This window comes from Microcaecilia unicolor, chromosome 3, assembly GCF_901765095.1.
Source record: "Microcaecilia unicolor chromosome 3, aMicUni1.1, whole genome shotgun sequence".
In the NCBI taxonomy this organism is placed as follows: Eukaryota; Metazoa; Chordata; class Amphibia; order Gymnophiona; family Siphonopidae; genus Microcaecilia; species Microcaecilia unicolor.
In genome coordinates, this window is record NC_044033.1 from 232152140 (window position 1) to 232164714 (window position 12575).

The 12575-nt window shown below is 44.2% G+C and overlaps 1 protein-coding gene across 1 annotated transcript in view; it reads right to left on the minus strand.

The window, feature by feature from the left end:
- Window positions 1-12575, minus strand: part of XAB2 (XPA binding protein 2) — a 148665-nt gene that overhangs the window by 50342 nt on the left and 85748 nt on the right. The window contains 3 exon segments of the mRNA XM_030197558.1: window positions 3382-3422; window positions 3425-3460; window positions 3463-3493. Of these exon segments, the coding sequence (XP_030053418.1) occupies window positions 3382-3422; window positions 3425-3460; window positions 3463-3493 (108 nt within the window).

A 12575-nucleotide genomic window follows, 5' to 3' on the forward strand; every position in this document is an offset into this window, starting at 1 on the left:
GGCGTGTTGTGATAAATTATTGTTTTTGGCCTTCACTGCAGCTTGCATGGTTGTTGCCCAGCAGTGGAGACAGCAGCAATCACCCAGACCTGGTCATATCAGAACACAGGTGGGCTGGTTTATGCAATACCCGCCTTACCACACTTCAGACCTGGTTGCAGCTTCATGTATGTGGTCTCTTTTTCTCGAGCTGGAGAGATTGGGGGGCCAGTTTAGAGGGCGGAAATAGTTGTGCTGCCTGCTGGTCTCCATTATTGTGTTGGTATATATGGCATGGGCGTTTATACCTATCTGTGGGTTCTACTAATTATGAGTTACTGTGATGTTCTGCAGTGATATATGGGAGTTCAAGGGGAAGAGAGTGGGGTGGCCAGCGCCCATGACTATGTTGAAGGGAGTGAGTGCGTTTTTAGTTGGGGGTGAGGGGGGGAGGGCGAGAGATTTATCAGACATCTCAGTTGTGTAATGTGAGTTGTATGTAGAAGTGTGAAGAGTCAACTTCGTGTCATAGCTGTTGTATTTTAAGATGTTCATTAAACTTAAATATTACAAAAAAAAGAGAAAAGAAAAGACTGATAATGAAACTAAAGTGCTAAGGGGAATCGGCACCACAAGACAGCAGTAGTCTTAACGGAATTTGGAAGAAAATCAAAAGATGTGAAAACCCACTAAAAAAAATCTTGACACAATATTTGGTGACACATTACTGACTTCACAGAAATATAAAAATGAAGGTGGCTCATATGATAACAGCAGGCATAAAGTGGCACAGATGAGTGGTAAAGTAGCACAAAAAGCTTTGAGAGACATCAAAGCTGGAGTAGCACTTGTGCAGCAGGATCCACTGATAGCCATGCTGTGAGGACCTGCTATCTTGCTTGTCCTTGGAGAAAAATACATGGAACAGCAGCAGCTTGACTACTTGTGATGATCTACTGTAATTTTCTGACAATACCAGAGTTGCCCCAGCAGAGCATCTTTCAAAGACTTCATGAACAAGAAATACAATATTTTGAATACAGGACCCAAATTGTTGGGCATAATGGTGGTAAAAAGGTCTTATAAAATTACCCCAACATTGCACACATAAAAGAATGTATAGTCCCAAAGCAGCATGTACTTTTAAGCAACCAATGTGTCTTTGGTGGAGATTGGGCAGACTATGGGTGGAGTTGCAATTTACATGCATTATTTATAAAATATTTCATATATATATACATACATATACTAGTAAAAAAGGACCCGTTTCTCAAAAAAATGAAACGGGCGCTAGCAAGGCTATCTTGTAATGGTGATTATGTTTTTAAGGCTCTCAGCGAAGCGATTTCTCCTCTCTCCCCTGCCCTCCCCTCCATCAATTCTGCCCTCCCATCCCCTCCGTGTCCCGCGATTCTGACCTCCCCTCCATGTCCATCGATTCTCCTCTGCCCTGCCCTCCCATCCGTGTCCCCGCGATTCTCTCCTCTCCTCCCATTCCATCCATGTCCATCGATTCTCCTGTGCCCTGCCCTCCCTTCAATGTCCCGCGATTCCGTCCTGCCCTCCATGTCCAGCGATTGCCCCTGTGCCCTGCCCTTCATCCGTGTCCCACGATTCTGCCCTCCCCAGCGGTTCTCCTCTGCCCTGCCCTCCCATCCAGTGTTCCCTGCAGGCAGGTTGGGCTCGCATCCCTTCCCCTCCAGCATTCCGTTGCCTTCACTTGCTTGCCTTGCGTTGGTACATCCTGACATCAGCTCGCCTCCAACGTTCCCTTCCTCTCGCTGTTTCCGCCGTCCTCTGACGTCATTTTGGTCTTTATGCGAGAGCAGGACAGTGAGAGTGAATGGAATGCTGGAGGCTTGCTGACGTCAAGAGTTACGAACCCAGACAGCCAGCAAGCCGTAGAACGTTTATGGTACAAATTATTATATATATATAAGTATACTAGAAGCCAAGGCTGGGTGGCTATGATACGCTTTTGAAGTAGGGTGAATTAAAGCTGCTTTACATGTTAAAATCACGCTTTAAGAAGTCAGGAGATCTTTCTTTGAACAGAAAAGAGAACAAATATCGAATATAGCAGCTACAACTTCAGCAACTCTTCAGCAATTACTCCTGGTGGATTCTGTACCAAAACACTCAAAATTCTGTGCACAAAATTTACAAATTCTGCAAGTTTGTCATAATTTAAACAACCAAAACATCCCCACCACATCCCCGCAGTCAAGCAGACTTTGTAGCCCCTATCCCCTCACCGCCCCATACCATCTCACAGTCTAATTTTATTCCTCACTCTTCCCGCTCAAAGTGAGAAGATTTATGCAATTTTCAGCTCTCTCATGAAACCCCCAGTCTATACACTTTTTGAGCCCCCCACACTCCATCTACCTTTTTTCCAGTCCCCTCCTACACACACACACAACTTTTTTCCAGCCTCCCATGCACCACCCCCCCAACCATCTTTTTTTCAGCTGCCCTCCCTGAACACACATAGTATTGTGATTTTTCAAGCCTACCCCACATTCATCCACCTTACAGCCCCCTTCCTCTCTGTACCCAGATCCCATCTGTATTTTTCCAGCCCCTTCCCTGCATCCACCTTACCGCCCCCCTTCCTTGTAACACAGATCCCATCTATGTTTTCCAGTCCCTCTCCCTGCATTCACACTTCATCACCTTACGCCCCTTTCCCTGTATATGACACCATTCATATATTTTTTTACAGCCCCCTCCATGCACCCACACTTCATCCACCTTATAACCTCCCTTCCCTTTACAGATAATATACACTTTTCCAGCCCCCCACACTCCATACAATCTTTTTCAGTCCCCACTCCCCATTCCTGCATTCAACAAGTCCAGCATGGGAAGAGATGCAGGCATACATCAGGAGTACCTCTTTGGGACAGGAAAGAACCTACTCTTTCATGCCCACTTGATGTGCTCTGGCCACTGCCCACTTCTTCAAAATGGCACCGAGACTTCCTGCGGCAGCCTCACAAGATTGTCATTTGAAGTCTTGGCGGTCATCTGAAGAAGCTGCGACAGTGGGCCGGAAAGAGTAGGGTTCTTTCCTGCCCCCGTTGATGGCACTAGACCAGCAGGGCGCATTAAGGTAGCCCTGGGGAGGGTCCACTGAGGCTGGGGGGGTGAGGTGAGATAGCCAGCCAGTCAGCCTGCCTTCCTAACTGCAGGATAAAATTGCGGTCACCATTCCAGCAGTAGTGCCATGTGAGTTTTAAAAATTGGCAGGGAGCACTATCTACTCTATCCTTCTGAGCAGGCTGCATAAGGAAGTCCTACAGGCATGCACCACTGGATCACTGACCTGTATTACATATGACATTTCAAAAGGTGCTTAGCAACATACAGTTATATATCAACAAAAGGAAACACTTTTACCTTGAAGCTCTCCTCAAAGTATTTGTGCTCCTCCAGAAATAAGCATAGTTGATGATAATTTGAGGTGTTGCAATGCGCGGTCCAGGATCCGATCATACACTGCTTTTGTAGCCTGGCAAAACAATAGATTAAATTATTTAAGCTATAAAATGCATAATAACTGCATCTGTATACAGCCCCCGTTTTTGAGTTCCTCACTTCTTTGTATGTTACTAGCTATATGCCATCGCCAAACATGTTCTAACTCCTGAAAGTATCCATCACTTAGTAACAATGAGCAAAATCTCAGAGAAATCTTCGAAGTCCCAAGTTCATTAGAGTAACAAGGATAACCTAAAACTGTAATTTCCCAGCCATTACTTAATCTTGCAATTTAAGAAGTATAGGATAGGGTACGATACATTAGAAAAAGAAGATTGAGTTGAAGTAAAAACCTAATTTTCCATAGCTAACCCTAACAAAAACAATTTAAGGCTCAGAGAAAGGAAGTTAGCAGCAGTCGAAGTGAGCAAGAAATCTAGTTAGTTTGGAAGAAACTGAAGTTGGCTCTGGTGTAAACCAATGTGGTTTGAGCAATATAGAGATGGCAGAGGCATTCAGTGGATGGGCAGACTGGATGGGTCATATGGCCTTTATCTCCCATCATGCTTCTATTACAACTTTCAAAATGTTCCAGATCTGAAGATGCAGAACTGTCTTCAGTATCAGGATCTTGGTACGTGAAGCAGCCTCCAAGTGCATTAAAAAAATTAAAAAAAAGCAGTGAGCAGAACTATCTTCTAGAAGAGCAAGGAAGCATGGGGGTGCTGGAGAGGCAGCCTTGAGATCTTCTACATGAAGCATCATTTGGGGTAGCAAAGACCATGGTAGGAGCTGGAACCTGTGCTGGATTTTTCAGTACTTTAAGGACATATAAATTCCTCTGTGCCTTTAATAGACTTAACATAGGTGCCTACTAGGTTTTTAATATGTAAGCAGCCTGATAGTGTTGTGTGGCTGCTACAACGTTTTGAAGGAGGGGAAATGTAAAGCTACTCTCTTGTTAGAAAGAAGTCAATAGATCAGGTATGGGCAAAGTCAATAGGCAGGCAGCAGGTCAAGAGAGTAATCCAGGTACATGCAAAGTCAGTGGGCAGGCAGCCAGCAAGAGAGTACTCCAGGTACAGGCAAAGTCAGTAGGCAGCCAGCAGGTCAAGAGAATACCTGAATAAGCAAACAGAAGCTGGAAAAGCTATCAGGAAAGCGAAGCGGCAAATAGAAGAAAAGATAGCTAATACAGTAAAAATTGGGGGATAAGACCTTTTTCAGATATGTAAGTGACAAGAGGAAGTGCCATAATAGCATTGTGAGGCTCAAAGCTGAGGGAGAGATATATATGGAAGATAAGGATAAAGCTTAACTGCTTAACAATTATTTTAGCTCTGTGTTCACGGATGAAAGACCGAGGTAGGGCTGCAAAAAACAAAGGCTAAAGGGGATGGATATATGGTAGACCAAGACCCGTTTACGGAGGACTGTGTTCATAAGGAGCTTGCCAAAGTAGACAGAGCAATGGGGCCAGATGGGATACACCCGAGGGTGCTTAAGGAACTCGGAAAAGTTCTGTCGGCTCCACTGACGGACCTCTTCAATGCCTCCTTAGAAACTGGAGTGGTCCCGGTGGACTGGAGAAAGGCGGATGTGGTTCCTGTGCACAAGAGTGGAAGTAAGGAGGATGTTGGGAATTACAGACCTGTCAGTCTGACCTCGGTGGTGAGTAAGCTAATGGAAATGCTTCTAAAGAGGAGGATTGTGAGATTTCTTGAACTAAATGGAATGCGGGAGCCGAGGCGACATGGCTTCACTAGTCGCAGGTCGTGTCACACAAATCTGACTGTCTTCTTTGACTGGGTGACCAAACAGTTGGATGTGGTAGGGGCGCTTGATGTGGTATACTTGGATTTCAGCAAAGCATTTGACACGGTTCCGACAGGCGACTGATAAATAAATTGAGTGCCCTCGGTATGGGACCTAGAGTAACTGATTGGGTTAAAAATTGGTTGAATGATAGGAGACAGAGGGTAGTGGTAAATGGAGCTTGCTCTGAAGAAAAGGATGTCGTCAGTGGCGTACCACAGGGATCGGTCCTAGGGCCGGTTCTTTTTAACGTCTTTGTGAGCGATATTGCGGAAGGGCTGTCTGGTAAGGTCTGTCTCTTTGCGGATGATACTAAACTCTGCAACAGGGTGGACACCCTGGAGGGTGTGAATGACATGAGGAAGGACCTAGCAAAGCTGGAGGAATGCACTGATATTTGGCAACTAAGGTTTAATCCCAAAAAAATGCAGGGTCATGCACTTGGTTCGCAAGAATCTGAGGGAACTGTACAGTATACGGGGAGAAGTGCTTCAGTGTACGAAGGAAGAGCGGGACTTGGGGGTGATTGTGTCTGATGACTTAAAGCTTCCAAACAGGTAGAAAAAGCAATGGTCAAAGCCAGAAGGATGCTTAGGTGCATAAAGAGAGGCATGACCAGCAGGAAAAAGGAGGTGATAGTGCCGTTGTATAAGTCTCTAGTGAGGCCCCATTTGGAGTACTGCGTGCAGTTCTGGAGACCGCACCTAAGGAAAGATATAAACAGGATGGAGTCGGTCCAGAGGGCAGCTACGAAATTAGTAAGTGGTCTTGAATGCAAAAATTATAGGGACAAGCTTAAGAACCTCAACATGTATACGCTGGAAGAGAGGAGGGAGAGAGGAGACATGATAGAGACGTTTAAATATCTCAAGGGCATTTATGTACAGGAAGAGAGCCTTTTTCAAATGAAGGAGAGCTCTGGAATGAGGGGGTATATGACAAAGTTAAGAGGGAATAGGCTAAGGAGTAATCTAAGGAAGTACTATTTTACAGAAAGGGTGGTGGAGGCGTGAATGGGCTCGCGGTGGAGGTTGTGGAGTCGAGGACTGTTCCAGAATTAAAAAAGGCATGGGATAAGCATGTGGGATCACTTAGGAACAGGAAGAATTAGGGGTTACAGAGGATGGGCAGACTGGATGGGTCATATGGCCTTTATCTCCCATCATGTTTCTATTACAACTTTCAAAATGTTCCAGATCTGAAGATGCAGAACTGTCTTCAGTATCAGGATCTTGGTACGTGAAGCAGCCTCCAAGTGCATCACAGAAAACATCAGAAATACAGTCAACTAGTCTCCTTTCTAACCCACTGCCAACCCTTCTGAAGATAGGAAGATGACCAGGGGTGTAGCTACAGGAGGCCTTGGGGGCCCAGGTCCCCACAATCTTGGCTCAGGTCCCCCGTCATGTACACAGGCTTTCTGTGTCTACTGAACAGCACGGTATCTCTCTCCCTCCCCACCACCCAGGTCCGGCATAGGTGTCCCGTATAGAGACTTGTTGAGGTAAGCCTCCCTAGCCCCAGCTATCACTTTCCCTTCACTCCTGCTGGCACAGCTATGGGGACCGCTGTCTTCCCGGGTTGGAGGCAGCAGTAAAACAATACAAAGACTCACAGGACCAGTTTCTGCATGCGCCACCACTAGCAGTCACACCCTTCTGATGTAAACTTCCTGCATCAGAGCTGTGTGACTGGCAGAGCTAACAGCAGCGCAGGGAGGAAACTGATCCCACACATCTTTGCATTTCTTTTAATGCTGACTGTTTCTGGCCTTTCACCTACAAGGGACAGCGGGTGATAATGGATTGGGAGGGGGGAGCAGAGAGAGAGAGAGACAAGGTAATGATGGGGAGAGAGAGAGCTAGAGAGAGCAGTTAACGTTACACACACACAAAACGGGAAATGCCAATGAAGGAGGAGAGAGAAAGAGATAATGGGTAATGCTGTATGGGGAGGAGAGACAGGGTAGTGCTGGAAGGGGGGAGTGAGAGAGGGACAGGGTAATGCTGGATGGGAGACACGAGAGAGAATGGGTAATGCTGGATGGAGTGATGGGATAATGCTAGATGAGGAGAAGAGCGAGAGAGAATGGGGTAATGCTGGATGGAGAGAAGAGACTCAGAGAAAACAGGATAGTGCTGGGAGAGAGAGAGAGAGAGAATGGGGTAATGCTGGATGGAGAGAAGAGACTCAGAGAAAACAGGATAGTGCTGGATGGGGAGAAAACATGGTAGTGCTGGAAGGAAGGGGGAGGGGGAGAGAGAGAATGAATGGGGTAATGCTGGATGGGAGACAAGAGACATAAAAGTGCCCTTGTACAAGTCTCTGGTGAGGACCCATTTACAATACTGTGTGCAATTCTGGAGACCGCACTTAAGATATAAACAGGATGCAGTCGGTCCCAGACGGCGGCAACAAAATTGGTCAGTGGTCTTGGTCATAAAACATACAGGGACAGGCTCATGAACCTCAACATGTATACGCTGGAAGAGAGGTGGGAGAGAGAGGATATGCTAGAGACATTTAAATATCTCAGTAGTGCTAATGTACAGGAGGGGAACCTTTTTCAAATGAAGGAAACCTCTGGAATGAGAGGGCATAAGATGAAGTTAAGAAGAAATAGGCTTAGGATGAATCTGAGGAAATACTCTTTCACGGAAAGGGTGGTGGATACACGGAATGGCCTCCCAGTGGAGGTTGTGCAGACGAAGACTGTGTCGGAGTTTAAGAAGGCGTGAGGCAGCCCTTATCAAAGGAGGAGTTAATGGTTACTGAGGCTGGGCAGACTGGATGGGACATAGTGGTTACTGAGGATGGGCTGTCATGTTTCCATACAGAGAAAGATAATGGGGTAATGCTGAATGGGGGAGAAGAGACAGGGGTAATGCTGCAGGAGGACAGAGAGACAAAGGAGATATTGGATGGTAGAAGGAGAAACGGAAGAGTAAATGAAAGACTGAGGAATAACACAGGAAATGAGAGGGACTAGGTGAGGAAGATGAAAAGCTGTAGGCAGATGTGGTTAAAAAAAAAAAAAGGAAAAGTGAAGTCTGAATACTAAGAATGAATGAAGTCTGAGTAGACAGAGGCAGAAAAATAAATGAAGGAAAGCTGAAAGGAAAAGATCAAAGTCAAAGATGGATATAGGAGAGGAAGCAGACAGGAAGGGAGAGAAGTGACAGATGAACTAGAGATCTTGTAAAGAAAGTTAAGAAAAGACAGAGGAAAGTAGAACCTGGAGACTGCAATAAACAATACTCGGAAAAAACAAACATCCAGACAAAGATAGAAAGAATTTTATTCCTAATTAAGTGAATGGAAAATGTCAATTTTATAGTAAATTGACACTGCTTTCTTTATATTTTGCAAAGTATAGGATGCTGTTTCTCTTTAGTGTTGCACTGCCTGCAGAGTATAAATTTAATTTTTATCTACGTATTGATACTAACTTAGTGCTCACTTACTCTGTACCTGGCAAGGGTCTATTTGTGTTCACTATTTCTGATTTAGGCCCGGTACTGCATGGAGTTCCTACTTAAGCATCTGTAATAATTCAGCTTCTTCAGTTTCCCAATATGCATATTGATCTTCAGGTCCCACTGCAATATTTACTGTGTTACATTTTCCTAGGTACAGTCCTTGTTGTACTACTTCCGTAACTTAGAGGTAAAATAGATTAGCTCTATAGGTCCTGAGTGATTTTTGTAGGCTTTGTATTATAGGTACTTCACAATATGCTTGAGATTGGAGAGGGACTATGTTTTTACTAAGATTATACCCAAATCAACTTTTTTTTGCATGGTGAGTTGCTAGGGAAATACCCTTTTTCTGCTTTGCATCCATTCTTAGAGGAGAAGCTATGGGGGGGGGGGGGCAGTGTATGCAAAAATACATTTAAATTAACAGCTTGGGAGATCACGTGATGCTAGGCTAGCAGGGGGAAGCCGCAGTGAAGAGCTCCGCGGCCCCCGTTCAAAATCTTACCTCAAACACCTCATAAACTTTTGTAATTACCCATTTTTGTCGATACAGCAGTAAGGGAAGCATTGCTGAGGAGGAAATTACTTGCGGTACATCCCTGCCACTGATTCCATGTCTACAAAGACTCACCGAAAGGAAGGAGCACGAGGCCGTGCCAGGGAAGCCAAGATGGCGGAGGGTGGTTCCTCAGAAGCACCAACAGTAAGCTCAGCGTGGGCGGCAGAGATCGTGACAGAGGTTTCAGCGCTCTTAGAATCCTCGGTTGACCAGAAATTAGTGCATTGCAGACAAGATGGAAAAAATAGATGGCACTATGGGGGTTTGAGGACAGACCTCATGGAGTACCAACAACAACTTTCAGATGTAGAGGACAAAAGCCTACAACATGAAGCCCAATATCATGCCATGCAAAACAATTTGAAATGCCTTGAACCTAAAGTGGAAGACCTAGAAAATCATGCCAGATGCAATAACCTAAGATTAGTGGGGCTTCCAGAATCAATCAAGGAAACAGACTTAACAAGGTTTTTGGAGTCTTGGTTGCCTAAAGCACTGGATCTACAGTCAGCGGAGGGGCCCATCGTTTGGGACCACTCTGCTCAGGAGAATCAAGGCCGAGAATTGTGATTTTTAAACTACTCAACTATGCACAAAAGATTCTGCAGGACATAAGGTTGGTGGCTACGTTAACTTATGACAATGAACGTATTTTGTGTTTCCAAGACTTTTCAGCTGCAGTGGCTGCACAGCGGAGGTCATTTTCAACAGTCTGCAAACTTATATTCAAACAAAATCTCCTTTGCTTTGTTATATCCAGCGCGACTTCACGTTACTTATAGTAATAAAACTCAGCTTTTCACATCACCTGAGGCAGCCACAAAATTCGTAGCTCAGATAGCTCCAGAGTATACCGGAAATGTGGACTCTGGTGTGGTGTGAAATGTACCACTGCAGACCAAGAAATGTTAAAGAAAAATCTAAGTACACAGCAGTACCATCTAAATGCCTCATTAGGGCGGTTAAGCTGAAGATCTATACAATGGAAAGCAATATTGGCTAATATACAGATGTTACCAGATTGTTTTTTTTTTTTTTGCTCTGTTGGCACTTTGTTTTCCTATGGAGGGTTCTGCAGCCAAGGTGGTTATGGAATTGCTGTTGTCATAGAAAGTAGTGGCTCTTGCATTACATAATATGGAAATTTGGATACATTGTGAAATATAGAAGATAGAAAATTCTGGAGTCTTCCACAAGGATAAACCTGGAGATGGTGGGAACAAGGCTGTGGAGCACCAAGGAGTGTTTGGATTACAATACTGCCACACGGAAATATTGCCTCCAGACCCCACATAGGAGGCCTAGCATATATTCTCCACAATGAGATACAATATTAACTCGTGCTGAACTAATTGCAGGATTTTTTTTTGTTTTTTTAATGTGAACGGACCTTTTCTTATAAAAGCTGAGGCAGCTATAAACTGAAGAGTAGCTAATCTCCTGGACCAGATGGTATTCATCCCAGAGTACTGATAGAACTGAAAAACGAGCATGCGGAGCTATTGTTAGTAATATGTAATTTATCCTTAAAATCGAGCGTGGTACCGGAAGATTGGAGGGTGGCCAATGCCGATTTTTAAAAAAGGTTCCAGAGGAGATCCAGGAAATTATAGACCGTTGAGTCTGACATCAGTGCCGGGCAAAATGGTAGAGACTATTATTAAGAACAAAATTACAGAGCATATTCAAAAGCATGGATTAATGAGACAAAGTCAACATGGATTTAGTGAAGGGAAATCTTGCCTCACCAATCTACTACATTTCTTTGAAAGGGTGAACAAACATGTGGATAAAGGTGATCCGGTTGATATTGTGTATCTGGATTTTCAGAAGGCATTTGACAAAGTACCTCATGAAAGACTACAGAGGAATTGGAGAGTCATGGAATAAGAGGAAAAGTTGATAACATTCTGGCACTACATATACGATAATCAATGGTCACCACCAACTGACTCCACAGAATTTCTCACAGAATGGGACAAAAGATGCATGATCGTCCTAGATGAAATAGCACCCATGCAAACAAAAACCTCACAAAAACACAACACAATCCCATGGTCAAGATAAGGAACTGAAAGCCCACTGCAGAAGACAAGAACGAGCATGGAGAAAAACTTAAAACGAACCACCATAGCACATGGAGGGAAGCACAAAAGAGGTACAACCACAAGACAAGCAAAAAGAAAATTCTATAAGGAACAAATAAGGCCCAGACTATAAAGACACGAGGAAATTATATCAGCTTGTAAACAACCTACTAGACATCAAAACAATGACAAAAACAAATGAAGCTCCCCCACCAGCAAATGAGCTAGCCAAATATTTTGAGGAGAAGATCATCAAATTACGGAAAAGTCTACCTCAGGAAGCTACGAACCTTGAAACCTTCATAGACGAACTAGACCACCCCCAGAGGAATCACCAGCGGACAGTACATGGACAATTTTCACCCAGCTCTCCTACGAGACAGTAGCTCAAGCAATAAGAAAGTTCTCTTCCACTCACAAAGACTAGACACAGGCCACAACTACATCATGAAAGAATCCCCTAACCATTTCATTTAACAACTCACATCCCATCTAAACTTTATGTTCCATAAAGGTCAATTCCTGCTTGATAAGGGAAACATTCTGCACACAGCAATCCCAAAAGACACCAAGAAAAACACCAACGATATCTCAAATTACAGACCAGTAGCATCCATACCACTAATGACCAAGAACACATCAACAAATTCTCCATTTTACACGAATCCCAATAAGGCTTCCGGCCCCACTATAGAAGAGAAACGGTGCTGATCACACTTTTATACAAATTCAAACAGAAAATCTTAATAGGCAAAAACATCCTCCTACTCCAGTTTGACATGTCAAGTGCATTTGACATGTTAGACCACCAAACCTACAAAGAATACTCGAATTGGAAGGAAGGTACTTAAATGGTTCAAAGGTTCCTGGCCACCAGGTTCTACCAAGTAAAGTCAAACTCTGTATTCTCCCCTCCTTGGAAAGCGAAATCCCACAGAGTTCACCACTCTCTCCCATACTATTCAACTTAATGATGGTCCCACTAGCCAGGTCCCTAGCCAAACAAGGCTTTAACTCCTTTATCTATTCTGATGATGTTACAGTCCTTAACCCCTTCAAAAAGGACACATTAGAAATTACCTCCAAAATCACAAGCAACATGAGCACTATGGAATCCTGGGCACCAGCCTTAAACCTGAAACTGAATAAGAAAAAAAACACAATGCCTGATAC